A 17,457-nucleotide genomic window follows, 5' to 3' on the forward strand; every position below is an offset into this window, starting at 1 on the left:
CAGGTGGTGTATGCAGACATTTCCCAAGATGCACTGAGGCAACATGGAGCCACGAGAGAGACCGCCCAGTCCACTGTCTACTCATCTCTCCAATTTCCGTGACTGCAAGTAAAACAAAATGGAGGTGAAGAGTCGTCTGCTGAAGGATCAATTCTGTATGAAAGCTTCATGGGATTCTGCTTAATCATTGACATGTTCAGGAAACACCTGATGTGGTAGCGTTTCACTCGCAGGACTGCATCTGTCGTTCCTAAGCTCCTGACTTCGCCTGCGTGTTGTGAAAAGTAATTAAGGCAGAAGATACAAATAAATACAGCCGAGTATATTTTGTTTATCCATGTCTATGGATCTCCTGACGACACACTGTAAGTAGTGACTGTTTTAATTATGAAGCATAGAGATGAACCAAAAATCCTTCATACATATGCAAGTAGCATAACTGACAGCAAGTGGTGCAGACAATGAGGAGATATTTCTACCTTCTGAACCACCCCAAAGTGAGAGAGAAGAATGTTTTGTGAAATTACTTTACTGACGTTACCACATGTATTATTTTGATGTGACTGAAGACCAGCAACATTAACAGCAGTCTGACAAAAATGTTCATGTGTTGCAGTTTTAAAAATGGGAATAGACTTTGTATATAATGTCAATCAGGTTCCCTGATGTGTTTATGTACATTAAATATTCAGTTCCTTTTTTATCTATACAGCTCTAAATCACACACAAAAAAAAGTAACTTCAGGGCACTTTACATCTTAAGGATCAGATTTCCCAATTGCACAGAGAGAAACCCAACAATTCAAATATGCCCTGCCCGGAAATAAAATCAATTTTAACAACAAGAAACTTCCAACAGAATCAGACTCAGGTGGGCAGCCATCTTGCCTTGAACATTTGGGGTGACGGGAGAGCTGAGGGAGAAAAGAACAGCATGGAGAGTCAACAAACAATAAACACCAGGCAGATTAGTGGGGGCACTGACCACAGATCAGATCACAACAGGTGGCTCCAGAACCAGAGATACCTGCAGAAAGATACAGGGAAGAAAAAAGCACAAACTCTGGTAGAGTGACGACACAAAATTGAGCAATTGTGACATATGAATACATGGAGAGTTAAAGAAAGTAGAGGAGAGGTGCTCAGTGCATCATGGGAGGTGCCCCGGCAACAAAGGCCTATAATGGCATAACTCAGGGTTGGTTCAGGGTCACCTGAGCCAGCTCTAACTAGAAGGCTATTAAAGTATGGACATTGTGTTGTAAGTTTGCACGTATGTTTAAAAAAAAGAAGAAGAAAAACACCCCAAATGACACAAAATACAACATTTTATTTTAGAATAAATTCTCAATGGCACATTACATAACCAAATATACATATACTTGTTTAGACATCTTTTTTAAATTAATATATTTCCTTTAATCATCTCACCTTATTAATTAGCGTACTCTGCAGTGAATTTTTTTTTTACATGACATCAATGCAAAAGAAGTTATCATTTAATAAATTAAGCGTATTAACAGAGAAAAGGCTGCAGAGCGTTTTAGGCGATACCTGCTACAAACTAAATGACATCGGAACATCCTGCTTTCCTGTCCACAGGATTTCTGTCCCAGCTTCCCTTACTGAAGGTAATCACTGCTCTCCACTAACTGAGAGCAGCGTTTATTAGTCAACACATCTGTTTCTAAGACCAGGTATATCAGAAAGTTACTTCTCAAGTGACTTCCGTGAGATCGGCTTCCTGGCCGAAATTACAGTGGATGTTTGCAATTTTGGGTGAACTGAGCCTTTAAACCTTTACACACTATGAAGCCACCCTCAGCTACAGGAATCCCTACACATTAAGATTACATAGTCATTGTTCCAAACGCCTACCAGGTCTGATTGTTTGGTCACACTGGAAACGCATTTGTGTGTCTTTCAGGTTTTTCTTGATTAACTCCACCTTGTGCAGCTGCAGGCTAATATTACAGTATAAGTTGAAGATTAGAGCACACCCATGGCCCTGTTGTGCTTGTGAGAAACTGGCTTTGCAATCTTAGAAGCTTTGTAATAACAACTAACAAGGCGTAAAATACAAAATCCCAAAAAGAAAAAGCCCAAAGTTCACATTCAAAGTGTTTTTGCCAAGGGTGATTTAAGGGTTCATTATAACCTGAAGCGTCTTTTTCAAGTCATCTTTACCTGCTCACACGCTGGGAAACTTTAATATCCCGGAGTACTTCCCTGCTCGAACGAACCACCGAACATGTACACCAATACACCGAGCTAGCAAGCTTCAATGGGAGGTATCAGAAGGTGAAATGTTTTTCAGTAAGTGCAACGTCTATTTTCAGCGAATGTGGGTGTCGATCGGCTATCCACAACTGTGCTGTAACCAGATCAAGGAGATTCTCGTCCTCTCACATAGTGAGAGACGCCCAAAGAGACAGACAGACAGACAGACAGAGAGAGAGAGAGAGCACAACACTGGTGAAAAGGGCTTTTGATAGATTGTAAGGCGCAGCTTTGGCTAAAATAAGCTTGTGGCAAAATGTGTTGGCAGTGTCTCCTTTTGTGGCCCCATGTGAAGCTACCCTTACAGATACAGAATCGCTGTCACAGGAGGAGACATGTCGTGTTTATAGTGCAGTAGACACAACGCAGCAGCTAGCAAGGTTACTAAAAGCCTCTCTAAAATCATAGATGTTCCCAGGAAAAGCAATTACATATGCAAAGAACAGGTTCAGGTCCCACAGCGGAGAAAGACGACTCCCAGTGTTGCCACCTCCAAGGCTTTGCTACTATAAGTCTACTGTACATCAAGTTTCTGTGCCTGTGTGTTTGTGTGTGTGTGTGTGTGTGTGTGTGTGTGTGTGTGTGTGTGTGTGTGTGTGTGTGTGTGTGTGTGTGTGTGTGTGTGTGTGTGTGTGTGTGTGTGTGTGTGTGCTTTTTAAGGGCCAAAAAGAGGAACCGTTACAAGACGTACCGCTCAATGAAAAGGCAAAAGGGAACATGTATAACGTATTCTTTCCACCGAGCTGTCAACAGTCGACTGGATTAGGAGTAACAGTTCAGCCATAAACTCATGTCACCATTCTTCTAAGATTACCGTGTCGCTCTACTAAACAAGATGCTTGAGGAAAAGTTGAGGGGGAGTATCACTCACAGTATTAGAGACATGCCAAGACCTTCATGTGATGTGACACTGAGACACAGCAAGTATCGACTAATACCAGTGACTAAAGGTCGGTTAAAAAGAAAGCCAACATGTCAGCAGCTTCTCCTCACTATACACTCACAGTATCGTCACTTACAGTGGGTGGGGAATATGATGCCGTCGGTAACCTTGTCAGATTATCCTTGGCTTGAGAAGTGGTTCTACAGTGTTTTTTGTGGTTGTTGTTGTGATTTATTTATTTATTTTTGCAACTCCGTCCGCCCACGCTGGCCCTCCCGTTGTGCAAATCTGTGTTCGTCCATTCCACAAAGCTACTCGGACTGAAAGAGAGAAGAGAGAACAGTGCGGTCAGTCAGAGGAGAGGGGTTCACAGACAGCATGCATCTTTCAGACAGATAATGAGGTGTCTGCATGATGGACAGAATGTATCAAAAACACACCAGGGGACTTTGTGTCTTTGCTCTCGGCATGCTGCAGTGATTCCTTTAACTTAAATGTCACAAGTTTCTGCAGTTTCTCCCCTAAAAAGGTGACACTATTTTAACCAGCCCTCGGAGACAAGAAAAATAAAGAATGCTAACAAGACAGGCTTTAAATTGAAAACTCACAGTCGTGGATGAGTGGCTCATTTTGTCAAAGCGGAACTTCAAGTTTGACCTGGGTGACGTCTTAGTTTTGCCATCTGCAGACAAAGAGAAGAAGGAAATGCTCATTAGGAAACGAACCGCCATGTCTGGCTTGTTATTCTGTTAAAATTGTCAGCGGTAACACAAATTTGGGGTTTTACCTGTCGGACTACGGCACATGATGACAGGCGTACCGGTTCCCTGGCTGTCAACACTGAGGGAAGGGCTGAAGGCGGAGGAAGAGGCTATAGATGGATGGCTGGTCTGAGGGAGGGAGAGAGCAGAGACAAGGAGAACGTTAATATGGAGGAAAAGGCTCAGTGAAACAAGGAAATTACATTTGGCTGAAGCTGATGTATGCGCCTTCCTGACAGCAAAGTGAGAGTTGCTGAATGTTCCGCAGGAAGCAAAGCTGGAAGTTGGTGGGAGATTTTCTTTGAATGGAAAATTCATTATAACGTGATTTACTTTATTGACGCATTTGCACAACGTGGGTTGATGTTTTTAGATTGATGCAAATCTTTGTAACTTTTTGGAAAATTTGGAGACAATAAGCTTCACCTGGCATAAAACTTAAGTGAAAACAGCAAGCCTGGCTGTGACCAAAAGTATTTTTTATTTTTTTTAAATTTTTTTAAACGTTCCACCTGTGGACTAAGCCAGGCCAGCTTTTTACCCCCTATTTCTAGTCTTAATGCAAAGTTAACCTAAGTTAACCTAGTGCTGGGAGGGAAGCAATATGCATACTTCTCAATACTCAAGACCTTGGAGACAAGGAAAGACTGAAATGGTGCATTTAAAAGAAAATATATATAACTGTTAGTTTTGAACCTGTCAGTTTTTTTCCTTGTGATAATCTCTAGTTTACTTTACCGCTGCATCATGCATTTAATCCATGCTTTCACTATTTCCTCCTTCACTCGCCTTCAGTTTGACAGTTTTAAGGACGCACTGTGAATCTCTGCAAAGCGATCTCCAGATAAACGCTGAGAGTGGGAACAATTTGACAGCATTTCTCCCAGATAAAATAAAATAACACTGACAAGCAGTGTCATCTGATACAAGGCAAGTGAGAGGGGCTGCAATCATTACGCGCTGACATTCATAGCTCTCTATTGTGCAGTTCTTAGTAATTATAGACTATTTCAACCATGAAAGCTTTGACGCCACTCACAACCTCACACTCTGTTAAGAATGTGTTTCTGGTGTGGTCTCTCCACTTCAAGCTAAACACTCACTGTCTCCCTTTACTCTTGAAAAGATAACCTCGCAGCAAGAAAAAGTGGGAAAGGACTTGTACATTTACTTCTCCTTTACTTTGCTCAGAGAAACAGAATTTTGCGCTCACCGTGTCCAGTTCTTCCAGAGCTTCTGTCTCTCCGGTGGTGCTGCTGAAGCTGCTGGTGCTCGATGAAGAACGAGAGATGTTCGGCCTGCCGCTGCTGCCCTCCTTCAGCTTCATAAATGGCCTGTTGAGGAAAACACGAAGGAGCAAACATTTAAAGGAGTGGAAAATGAGAGGCCTTCTGATGACACATTTGTATTGGCCTCAATAGATACACTTGACTTAAATTTTCCCTCAGCCCTAAAAGTTGATCTCCAGGAGAACCTGCTTTAATCTCACTTCTCTTTGTTGGGGCAGATCTCAGGTGAGCTGGGATTGGATGACGTCTCTGACCTCACTTCCTGGGACAGCGGGCAGATCTCTGCAAGCTTTTGGTCACTGGAGACAAAAGCAATGACCTCATTAAAAACATCAATGTGACTGTGGTGAAACATAATCATCATACCAACCAGAAACTGGAGTGACATTTAGAAGAATGGACACCAACCTGCGTGTGTGTTTGTCTGACGGGGTTTCTGTGCTGGAGTGGAGTCGGGGGAAGAGGCCCGAGCGCCGCTTCACTGGGCTCTTCAGAGGCGACTTGGCTGACAGCACGGGAGGCTGTAGATCACATATTACAGAATTGGGATTTTCTTAATATTGCAGTACTTTAAAAGACCCCCCTGAAGCTTTATTTAAAATTACAGGTAATTAGATCTCCATGACTAAATGGAAAAGAGTCAGTGTCAGTCTAGAAACTAGAATTACCACCTCATGATTGCATGCCTCCGTCGACCAGTCAAGTTACAGTTAATATCACTGTCTGTCGGAGACTGACTGCGTAGACTAGAAGTTTGGCCAATAAAGCTGATTGCAAAAATAAGAGTAGACGATGCTTCAAGTATGGGCGTTGCTGCAAATAAGCTACAAATTTTTTAAAAAAGAGGATGGTTCACGCATCTTAAAGTTTAACCATGAACAGCTGAGATTAGTTTGATCACTTCAGTATTTGGCCAAATGGGAAACTGAGTCTGTGCCTGAGTTATGTTGTTGAATAATGGCCAGAAAAGTGTTTTTGCAGAACGTTATAATGTCACAGTGAAGTTGACTTTGACCTTTTATAAAATGTCATTATTCATTATTTGATCCTATTAGACATTAAGGTGAAATCTTGTCTGAATAAGCGTATCGATTCTTATGTTTTGTGAGGTCACAGTGACGTTTGACCAACAAAGTTCTAATCAGTTCGTCTTTGAGTACAAATGGATGTTTGTGCCACATTTGAAAAAAAATCCCTCAGAGCGTTCCTGAGATTGACAAGAATGAGCCGGACGGAAAGACAGACAACCTGAAAACATAATGGCTCCAGCATCATTCCCTCTCAACCCTTTCCACTTTTATTGTTTTACTCACAGTGAAGGTGCTCTTTGTGCATTCACTGGTGCTCTGCGGCAGCCCTCCGCCACTGAGGCTGGCTGGGACCCCGCCTCCTACACCAGGGCTCCTGTAACGTTGAGACCCCACCATGGTCTCCATGGAGTGGCTCCTGACACGCATTGCTCTCTGGAGGGCATAGTGGAAATAAGAGAATGAGTGGATGAAGGAGAACGGCATACAAAGAGGCACACAGGAAAGGGAAAGAAGCAGATATGTGAAGGGCATCTTGGTGGCAGAGAAAGAGTATGGAAAGTAAAAGAAGGAAGACAAAAGTACAGAAAAATAATTTGTGTGTGGCTTAAAGGCAGAAATAATTTACTTGTAAATTCGAAGAATCATAGATATTAGTATGCAAACACCAGAGGGCGCAATTCTCCAAGGAAGAAGCCCAGTGAGTTGGAGAACATAGAACATCGAACATGTTTTATTAGTTACATAGTTTGGTTCATTGATAAGAATAGTCAAAAAGGCTTTTTTAACAGAGTTCATAATGAATTACAATCAGTTATGTTAAAATCAGAGGCAGGTTTTTGTTTTGTTTTACTTTACTACACGTATGAAGAGCTGACATTTTTGGAAAGCACATACACAAACAACATCATATACAATTATGTTTATTTTCAAAAAATAATCCCCTCTTGCATTTACAGAAACACAGACAAGTAATACACAGCAACTGCTATGACAGTAATGAGAACAGCGCCCCCTGGGACTGACTGCAGAAAGTGCAAAGTAGCTGTCCGTAATGCCTGTGAAGAGTAAAATTTGTCACATTAGTCACACATCTTCATCATCTCACACTCATACAGATTGAAACACACATTTGAATGGGCTTATGACCATCAATAAGCCTTTATTCGTGGATAAAAGAGTGTGGAGGGATCATGAGTAACGAGAAAGAGAGGAAACAGAAGAACAGAGAAAGTGACTGTTTGTCACATGTGAGAACTGTATTCACATTCACACACTCGCATGGATACAACACATGCACTGAAACACATGCTGCGTATAATGTCAAAGTCTTCGATCACAAACAAAAGCAGCAGCAACTGCACTAACAGGGGTTTTAGCGCCTCAAGTCATCTTGCAGACCTGTGACATTTAGTTGACCTACAGCAAGAAAACCTCACACATGCTATAATGATGGCGATTAAATAAATGTCACAGAGCTGAGAAAAGATTGCATGGATGTTCTTTTGTCTGAGTTCATGTTCACCTTGAAGGATTCGAGCAGACCCCCGTGTCCCCCGTTCTCCAGCTTGTCCTCCTCCCCCACCAGGCCCAGACCCAGCGTGGCCTGACTCTGTCTGTGCAGCTCGTCGTGGAGGTTGTCCAGCAGCGCAGCTCGCGTTCGACCCTGGGATCAGTTCGCAGACACACACACACACACACACACACACACACACACACACACACACACACACACACACACACACACACACACACACACACACACACACACACACACACACACACACACACACACACACACACACACCAAACTCATGTCAGTAAAACATCGGGAAAGTCCTTATGGATGAAACTGAATGGTGATTGAAGGCATGCTGTGGTGTTTCAGTGTGGCTGTGTGAGCGTGTGTCACCTCTAGTTTGGCGAATTTGTCAGATTTGTAGCAGGCGTTTTCGGCATTGATCAGCTTCGTCAGCAGGAAGTCTCGAAACTCAGGACCCTGGAGAGAGAGCCAGCGAGAGAGAGAGAGAGAGGAAGAGGAGAGTTAGATGATGAGTAAGATGAGTGCGGGGGAGGGGGTGGGGGGTACGAGGTGGCAGCAATGAGGAAAGGTGACCTTTATCAGCACCATACAGATTATGGTGTTGCAGCACACCGAGTCTGATTTTTGTTACATTTAGACAGAGTTTTGTCCCCACATTACATTATTTGTAATCTTCAGGCTTGGCTAGGATATCACTTATCACCAAAAAGGATTTCACTCTGTTCCTCACCTTCTTGAAGACCGCTGGGTTTGAGAGAGGGGGACCGAAAGAAGGTACATCTTCCCTCGCTGTAACAGACACCTGTCGACCAAAAAAACTAATCAGAATAATAATAGTAATAATAAAAGTTGCATAATATTAGAGAGTATTTCAGGAGAGCTCAGGTTCCAAGCTGGGAGGATGAAACAAAGTCAGGGGGAAATGTGGCAACGCATTATCACGAGTGATGAGTGATTCATCATGTACTTTGCCATTTATATGTTCCCAACACGCACCTGGCAAATCCCACGGGCAGTTTCAACACCGCACAGATTGTGTGACTTTCCAGGAGTCACTGTTATTACAGTTCACCTAGAGCAGCATCATTTCAACATGATGGTCTCGCCTGTACCTTGTATGATGTGTTCTCTGTACAGGGGTTCTCAGCCTGCACCACCACGTATGCATGCAGGAAGTTGGAGGCGATCATGTCTGGAACAAACGGTGTGGGCTCCTCCTGGAAGACGGCGGCCACGATGTCATTTCCTATGTGCCTTTTCCTTTGGAGCTGAAGAGAGATGTATTGGCTGGTTATCAGATTTTGTTTTGTAGTTGTTGAGGTTCGAGAACAGTTTTAAAACATTTGAACACAGGAAGCCTCTTTTGTTTCTGAGAACGATTTTAGAGGCTTCACTTCAAATATCTTGCAGGCAATCGATCTACCATTTAGCCACAGCTTGCGTAATATAAATTTAGCTTTATATGAGAACAGCTGAATACATTGTCAATAACCAGACCTCACCACTCTGTATTGATAATTTTGAGAACAAGCATCCTGACTTGGCAGCTAAATCAATGCTGCATTCAGTGTGACAGTAATAAAGCCTGTATTAAAGCCTGGTACCTGCTGAACGTCGCCCTCAGTGAAGGGAAGCTTCGTTGACACATGGAACATAATCTCTCTCTGTCTGAAGACGGTGTAGACGGACTCAGACCCCGTCTGACCATGGGACACGTCCAGCCCACCACGGAACCTGTCACATTATCAAAGCACGTGTGTCATGCTCTCTGTGGGGTCTCCAGCCTTCAGGTATGAGATAAGATTCTGTTTCTTGCATTTTACATATCAGCTTCATGACATGTTGCGCTAAACTAGCCATTTAAAAGTGTTCTGCCGTAATCTGTCAGGTACAAATGAAAGCCTCCCTACAAGTAAAAGTAACAAGCAACAGTAGAAAAAGCCTGCAAGATGATAAACACTGTACACAAAGCTCTGATTACCTGTCCATGTGGCGCTTTCTGTCCTCTGATCTGTTTCACTAACCAGTTTATCCCGGCTGCATGCTGAGTCCGAAACAGCAGGACAAATTGCTCCAAGGTTACAGTAATTAATCCCTGCAATTTTCCTCTACTGCGATACACTCACACATCCTTCTTTTTCATCTTTGTGCCCTTTTTTTCTCTGGTGTCTATTCATTTTGATCCTGCTGAAACCTGCCAGTTGTTGTTTTTTTTTCCACTTTTATTGCACTCTACTCTGCTGGTTTTCTCTCATTAACTTGCAAATTCACTCCCACTCTTACCCTTTAAAATCCTGGAGTTCAATGTTGTCTCCTAAGATACTCAGAAACTCCTTGAAAGCTGGCGTCTCCTCGTTGTTCCCAAATAACTGTTCCTCTGATGTCTGAGAGGAAAACACACATAAAATAGTAAACAGAGAGCAAGATACCACGGATGAATCCGTGCGTAAGATCAGATGTGAGTGTGTGTGAGGTTAACAGGAGTACACTGACAGGATTATTTTATTTACCTGTCCAAACTTCTGGTAGATGACGCCAAATTTGAACGTATTGTTCACCTCGTGTTCATCATAAGCCACCATCAACTGGGACCCCTGTACATAAACAAAAACAATTACTTCTTACCCCTTTCCCTCAGCTTGTTACACACTTTGTGCTTGTGTGGCTGTTAGGAAGACATGTTTTCCTCATCTCCAACATGTCTCCAGGGCAGGTTTATTGGGCCTTTGTTACATAATACTGACATGCGACAAACTGTCGCGGCCCCCAGCGAGGCCTGCGATTCTGACGCCGTCTCTTGCATACGGAGACACAGATGGTTTTTTTTCCTTCTTCCCTAAGGCACAGGCTGAAAGCATGCTCCATCACACTCCTCCACCAGGCTCACAGGAGGAGCAACAGATCCACCGCATATATTGTAGAAAGTCGTGTCATCAACCGTTTTACGAATAATTTGCTTACTGAACGGGGCAGATGTTAGAGAGGTAGGGGGCTTATGAGAGTAAATTTGATCACTAGTGTGCTATTTTTCTTGCAAAGAGTTTGAGAAGGATGAAAGTTAGAATATATAGGGACAGGTGGACGATGCAGGCAAAAGGAATCGGCACATCAGCTAAATGTTTACTAAAACAAAATGCACCAGGCTTTCAGCAAATGGCATGAAATATTTATTGAATGTTCAGAACTCATAAAAAGTTATTCATGAAGGTTCATATAAAGTTGTGGCAGATATGATTGAATGTAGCATTGGCACTTTGAACTCTGCTGCACCCCTTTGTCTCCCAGCAGAAGCAGGGAGAGAAACTGGTGTCAACTCGAATGAATTTGTTTTGAAGGGACGAGAGGAGCTGAGGTCAGACCGGTATTGATGAGGCTGCAGTGTGGGAGCAGAGGATAAACTCACCCGAGGGTACAGGACCGGGTTGAACTTCAGTCCCGTGGCATCATCACACAGAAGCTGAAGGTACAAAGATAATTTGACTGATATCATGTGAGAGAGGTCTCAATATCTGTGCTGGAAAGCGAACCCACTTCAAGACTCAAAAGGGAAAACCTATTTCATGCACAGAAGTTTATTCCCACAGTTAGTAGAATTTATTATTTACAAATGCAAGGAAACTACACTTCTTGCCTTCAAAAAAAAATAAAAATAAATAACTTGGTGATGTACATCCTTGATCTGTATTTCTATTTGCTTCGAGTTGTGACTCACAACTGATGGGTCACTTCCAAAATGTGAGTGTGAAGAAAAATAAAAGTTTAGGGGTAACAGCTGCCATTATATGTTGATGTTGCTTCTTTATGTTCAAATGGAGAATGAAGGAAATCCATGAAGGATGCCTGTTTTTAACCCATGTGTTCTTGTAAGTGGTATCTTACCTTGGCGATCTGAGGGACACTGGGCAGCTGGTTGATACCTGCCAAAGAGATTCTGTCGTGAACTGTTTTGGTCCTCGACCTGAGAAAAAAACAGAGGAGCTCAGGAATGTTTTCCATCCAAGAGATTTTTTTTACTTTTGATGTTTTTAGTTACACCTGTTTTATATACAGTCCACTGTCTGAGTGTAATTAGTGAAAACCTATTATCATGATGAGTTAGGTCTCAGAGAAAAATACTAGTGATGGGCTGATTGGTACCAAATGTAGCAACACTGGAGATACCAGTAGCATGATGACGGTCAGCTGTCAGGGAGAGGGATTAGCAATCACCTGGCTAAAGTCCTCCCTGCTGCGCCCACAGGGGCTGAGCAAACACAGACCGTTATGCTATTGTTTTTCTCGCCTGTTAATGAAAATGTCACCAACTGTGACAATGGCAGGAAAAGCTGTCCACTACAGAGACACGTATCCGATCATAGCTAAATATGAACAGAGTGCAAGAGCTGTAACAAAAGAGGAAGGAGGAGGCAGAAGTATGACTTAAACCAATTACATGGAGAACGCAAGTGTTGTGTTGGCCTGCTTTAATATTATTTTTAAATCACACCAGCAGTGTGACGTTTTTAAATGGCAGCGTTGGTCTGTTAGATAACCACTTTGGTCCAGACTGAAATTTCTCAAAAACTATCGAATGGGTGGCAAAACACACTCATAATAACAGGATACAGTCCGACAACAAGAAGACAACGTAAGATAACAGATTAAGAGATCACACAGACTTTGATATCCTGAAGTCGTGATGAATACATCAGATTCCCTCTCATTGTACCTGAGCATGATGCGAAGGAACTCCTGTCCCTCCGCCTCCTCGTGTTTCAGAGACATGATGAGGTTTCCTATACTGCTGCCAGTGCAGTAGTAGTTCATGTGCTCCTGGAAGTACAAGTGTGGAAAAGAGTGTAAGAGAGACAGCGCTCAGGTCAAAGACAATAATAGTCTTGTCTTTGTCTCACACATACATACTGACACACTAACCTTTCCAATGAAGTGTTTGCGGTAAGCACGGGCAGTGCTGTTACACTCCAGACGGTAGCTGTGCCCCCCACCCGGGCTCATGCCCTCTCCTCCATCTTCCTCCTCACAGAAACTGGACTCTGAGGAGGAGGGAGTTCCTGCTGGTGCCTCTACATCCTCAATCCAGTAACCCCCGAACTGGGGCAGGATTACCTGGGGGTACGGACCGCCCTTCCCCAAGACCTTGGACAGGAGGGCAGAAAGAATTGAGAGATGTAGAAAATAACACAAAATGTAACAAAGTCAAAACATCTGGAACTTATCCATATGCCATGTTTGAGAATCATGAGGTACTAACAGCCATGAAGTTTTTATGATTTCAAGAAATGTCTTTAGCTTTAAATCTACGAGCAGAAACCCTCTGAACTACACAAGGGAATGGTGTAAATGTGTGTTTCCAATGTATTATGTGAGCGAGAAATGACTCACATCTTCTATCCGTGGGTAGGGGATATAGTCATCCTGTGAAACAGAGGACACACACACCATTAAAAAGACAAGTTTTAACTCAAGTGAACTTCACTGACTTTTGCCACGATGATAAAGTTGCAAGCGCATCCACAAACACAGACACAAAGAGGTAATACTGTTTACTTATTATGAGCAATGGACTTTCAGGTGATGATGCAATAGCCTGAAATGCACAGTCATCCCTCAACATCAGAGAGGGCGTGTCGGCCCCTGATGATGTCACAGCTGTTTTGATTCAACAGCCCCTGAGCCATTATGTGCCTTTGGCAGTCGGCTAGCGTAGCTCCAGAATATGACCTCTAAATACTGCTGAGGCCTGTCTGCACCGCTGAGAGCGCAGAGCTACGGACAGCCGCTCATTTATATTCTGCAGCTTCAGGAGTCAGGGTACTGGCAGGCCACAGAGGATCAATTGACAGTTGGAGTTCATTCAACTTATAATCAATCAGATCAGGAGGTTATTGATTTTGTACTTTTTAAAGCCTGGAGAAAAATCTGAGAAATGTTCATCACAGGGGTGTTTGGAATCTCTCATGAGGAGAAAAGGTGAAAGAAGAAGGAGCATAGAGTGAAGCAGGAGGTGTGATGAGGCAGCGATGAAGAGCAACATGCAGAGGAATGGAGGCCATGTTGGGACACAAACTAATGAGATCCACAGAGAAGTTAGGAGCAAGTGTGCATCCGGTCACACCTTCCATTTTTTTGTTTCTTCAGCTTTAGGGACCTTATTAATGTCCGTTCGCAGCATGAGGACGGGAAAGCACAAGGATCAAAAAGCAAGTTTAGTTTTGTTCTTGTGCATTTAAAATAATAATAATAATTAAAAAAAAAAATTTTTCCTGGAATGTGGCTTTCTTGTTTTCAGAACTCACTGTCTCTGTTGCCAGAGGACAACAGAGTGAGTCATGCATGCTAATATACTCTCCCTCACACACACACACACACACACACACACACACACACACACACACACACACACACACACACACACACACACACACACACACACACACACACACACACAAACGTACACAGGTAATGCAGACACTTAGTCATCCTCTCTCTTTGAATCGAGCTTCCACACTCTCAGTGTTCCTTTCTTTATTTGTTATTACTGTTTGTTGAGACACAGCAAGCAGAAGCTTTTTTCAGTCTGAACTGCTCTGTGTGTGTGTGTATATATATTCAGATATGAAAAGCCAATCTAGCAGACAGAGATTAAATTGGCCAATTGTTGTCGAGCCCCAGTGGAACAGTTTGTCTACATGACTGAGCATAAGAGTGAGGGAATATAAATGCATGTGTGGGGACTTGGAGTCCTCAACATACACTCCATCACTTGTAATGCCACCAAACATGATACAAATCAGGCAGTATGTATTTGAGCAGTACAGACTCACGGACATCAACACGCACGCACGCACGCACGCACGCATACACGCACACACACACACACACACACACACACACACACACACACACTTGTGAGTGTGGTCTGTAGTGGTTTGTGTCTGTTTGAGTGCATATTGATGGAGCAGCTGCTGCAGCCACGAGGGAGTCATTGTCAACAATATGAGACAGATCACAAAGACGCTCTTAAGAGGCTTCAATTTTCAGTGATAGAGAGAGAGAGACAAAGATCAAGAGAGAACTAAGGAGGAGAGAGTAGAGAGAGAGGGGGGAAAGGGTAAGAGAAGACAGATGGAGATCAAAAAAGTGATCTCCATCGTGATCATCATCATCATCATCATCCAGAAACACACTTTGAACATCATGTTCCGAATGTTCAGACCTCAAGTGAGCAGGTTGATTCAAGATGAGTTCAAGAAAACACACGAGACGCACTTTCAGTTTGTGTATATATCACGTGTGTGTGTGTATGTGTGTGTGTGTGTGTGTGTGTGTGTGTGTGTGTGTGTGTGTGTGTGTGTGTGTGTGTGTGTGTGTGTGTGTGTGTGTGTGTGTGTGTGTGTGTGTGTGTGTGTGTGTGTGTGTATGTATGTGTATGTGGGTGAGACACTTTGATCATCAGGCTGTATTAACTAGCTGTCATCCACTTGTCAAATAACTCCTCATCTGGCGCGTCGTAGAATACTTCTTGCTTGGAAATCTCCAAATTCACCATCTCAGTCTGCCTGGCTTAAGGATGTGATGTTTTTCTTAAGTCTTGAAAAAAATAAAATATGCACTTAGAGGCTGTAATGACCATTTAACTAAGAAATGGTAACCTTTCATTTCATATTTTCACAATCTATCAGTGCTGCCCACTGAATGAGACACGTCTGGTAATTTGTACTGATTTATCTGGTCCTCTGTCCTTCCCTTATCTGTCTGATTAACTGTAACTTAACTACTTAACTGTCGTTTTACAATACTGTACTACACAAACTTTATGTAAATGAACGTGAAGGCCATATGTGTGGGTGGGTCTGTGAGTGGGTGTTTTGATTTAATTTGTTTCTTTTTGTTATGCTTTCTTTTTATGTTTTGGTTTTTATTTTATCTTATTTTTGTTTGTTTGCTTTACTTTCCTGTTCTTTTCTTCTTTAGTATTGTAAACTGATTAACACATCCACAAAAAAATTATAAAATAACTCCACCGATGTCCTCAACCAGGTTCTCCTCCTCCCTCACTCGGAGTCTGCATCTCCCACCTCTTCTCAACATAGCCTTTTCTGTTATTATGAGGAAATCATGAATCATAATTACACGTGGTATTTCTTTATATTTTCCCATTGTAAACAGACAACATTCAGTCCCAAACCTATTCATTTCTACTTTGAAAGAACATCTTTCATAAAACAGTCTTTACACTTGTTGTGGTGTTACTCATTGAGTTTTTGAACAACAATTGAGCTCTTTGGCTCAGAGGAATATTTCAAGCTCTGGCTGCACAGAAAACACCTGTTGGTTCAATGTATTGTCTATTTTATTCTTTTCATATAATGGGCTGATAATAAAGTAGAAGATGAAGAGAAATCTTGACTTAAATGGGAGGTGGAGGAGCCTTTACTATTTCTCTTTTTAGGGTAGTTTATTGTGCTTTGTTCATGGGTTGCTGCATCAAACTAACTTTCCCTCAATCATTCCTTTGAGTGGTTGATCCCTTCACACATACTGGACTCATATCTATGCAAAGTAAGTCGGATTTTGTAAAAGTAAGAATCGTTTTATTTTAAATCTACGAACATTTCCACATTCTGGACCTGGTTTGACTTCCCAGTTCAGACATTTTGGAGATTTAATCATGAATCCACAAAAAGCACTTCTGTTTGGTCATTTGTTCCCCTTTCTGCCTTTCATTTATCCACCCGCCATCTTTCTCCTACTCATCCTCTTCCTTTCCATACCCCCTTCTGTCCTCCGATGACTCGAGGCCTGTGTCCTCAGGGGCTCGCAGAGGGCAACAAAGTGGTCTCACACAGAGAGAGACTTTGTTCAGAAGAAAAATAAAATCAATGTATTCCACACAGGGAGGGAGAAAATAGTTGTAGTGCAGATCTTTTCAGAGCTATTCTGTGTACCTAGCACAGCCATTATCCAATCTAAGAAAAACACTTGAACCCAGCAGGATGACATACACTGATTGAATCATTGATGTCAGTCTCATTCTAGCATATGTTAAATCTGATTGTGGTCACAGAAAAAAATGTAAAAGACAGACATCTTTCAGTAACTTTTCCGTGTCACCCTGTGCAAGAAGCTCCTTATTAGCACAAACATGCTGCCATACTGCAGCAAATATTGCTCAAAAGTATTAGTCAAAGAGCAGAAGAAGAAAAGAGGAAATGAGGTTGGTGAAATAGGGAAGAGATAAGGACTACAATCAGGAAAGAAATGACATTCAGAGGAAAGAAAATACGTATTTCATACCTGCATCCTCTCCAGCATATCGAAGAACTCTGCAGACTGAAACAGAAGTAGATAACAAAGCATGTAAATCAGGGTGAAACACTGCTGAACTCTGTCAAAATCTACCAACACCAAACACAAATTTAGTCAGGGTAACAGCATGCTCATCGCCCTTTTTGGCTCCAATTTACACTTTATACAAGTGTTGCAACAGTCAATACAAAACACAAATAATTTACATGGATAATATTGGTATTGACAACAGCAGATCTTGCTGGGCAGCTCACTGTGTACAACTCTCCTCCACAGAATCAACTTTGTTGTGTCAAGAGGGCAGGGTAGTCTTAACACCCTCTCACACCCACATACACACACACTGATAAGCAACTACTTCCTC

General features: G+C 42.4%; 1 protein-coding gene across 5 annotated transcripts in view; it reads right to left on the reverse strand.

Moving 5' to 3' along the window:
• Positions 1-3,154: 3,154 nt before the first annotated feature.
• The window catches only part of rap1gap2a (RAP1 GTPase activating protein 2a), an 85,956-nt gene continuing 71,653 nt past the window's right edge, over positions 3,155-17,457 (reverse strand). For 4 of the 5 annotated variants that reach the window (XM_069701737.1, XM_069701653.1, XM_069701564.1 and 1 more), the window contains 21 exons: positions 17,082-17,117; positions 13,900-13,932; positions 13,167-13,199; positions 12,699-12,920; positions 12,493-12,596; positions 11,664-11,742; positions 11,188-11,241; positions 10,295-10,378; positions 10,068-10,168; positions 9,389-9,518; positions 8,897-9,052; positions 8,515-8,586; positions 8,154-8,240; positions 7,767-7,907; positions 6,527-6,676; positions 5,622-5,734; positions 5,414-5,512; positions 5,138-5,258; positions 3,951-4,053; positions 3,772-3,845; positions 3,155-3,483 (listed from right to left, as the gene is read on the reverse strand). In XM_069701737.1, coding sequence (XP_069557838.1) covers positions 3,475-3,483; positions 3,772-3,845; positions 3,951-4,053; positions 5,138-5,258; positions 5,414-5,512; positions 5,622-5,734; positions 6,527-6,676; positions 7,767-7,907; positions 8,154-8,240; positions 8,515-8,586; positions 8,897-9,052; positions 9,389-9,518; positions 10,068-10,168; positions 10,295-10,378; positions 11,188-11,241; positions 11,664-11,742; positions 12,493-12,596; positions 12,699-12,920; positions 13,167-13,199; positions 13,900-13,932; positions 17,082-17,117 — 2,001 coding nt within the window. In that variant the 3' untranslated portion in view covers positions 3,155-3,474. The remainder of the gene's footprint in view (positions 3,484-3,771; positions 3,846-3,950; positions 4,054-5,137; positions 5,259-5,413; positions 5,513-5,621; positions 5,735-6,526; positions 6,677-7,766; positions 7,908-8,153; positions 8,241-8,514; positions 8,587-8,896; positions 9,053-9,388; positions 9,519-10,067; positions 10,169-10,294; positions 10,379-11,187; positions 11,242-11,663; positions 11,743-12,492; positions 12,597-12,698; positions 12,921-13,166; positions 13,200-13,899; positions 13,933-17,081; positions 17,118-17,457) is intronic. The other variant, XM_069701481.1, reaches the window with a different exon arrangement.

This window comes from Brachyistius frenatus, unplaced genomic scaffold, assembly GCF_029030835.1.
Source record: "Brachyistius frenatus isolate BFR_SWC_R1_liver_20210118 unplaced genomic scaffold, ASM2903083v1 Contig_1, whole genome shotgun sequence".
Taxonomy (NCBI): domain Eukaryota; kingdom Metazoa; phylum Chordata; class Actinopteri; family Embiotocidae; genus Brachyistius; species Brachyistius frenatus.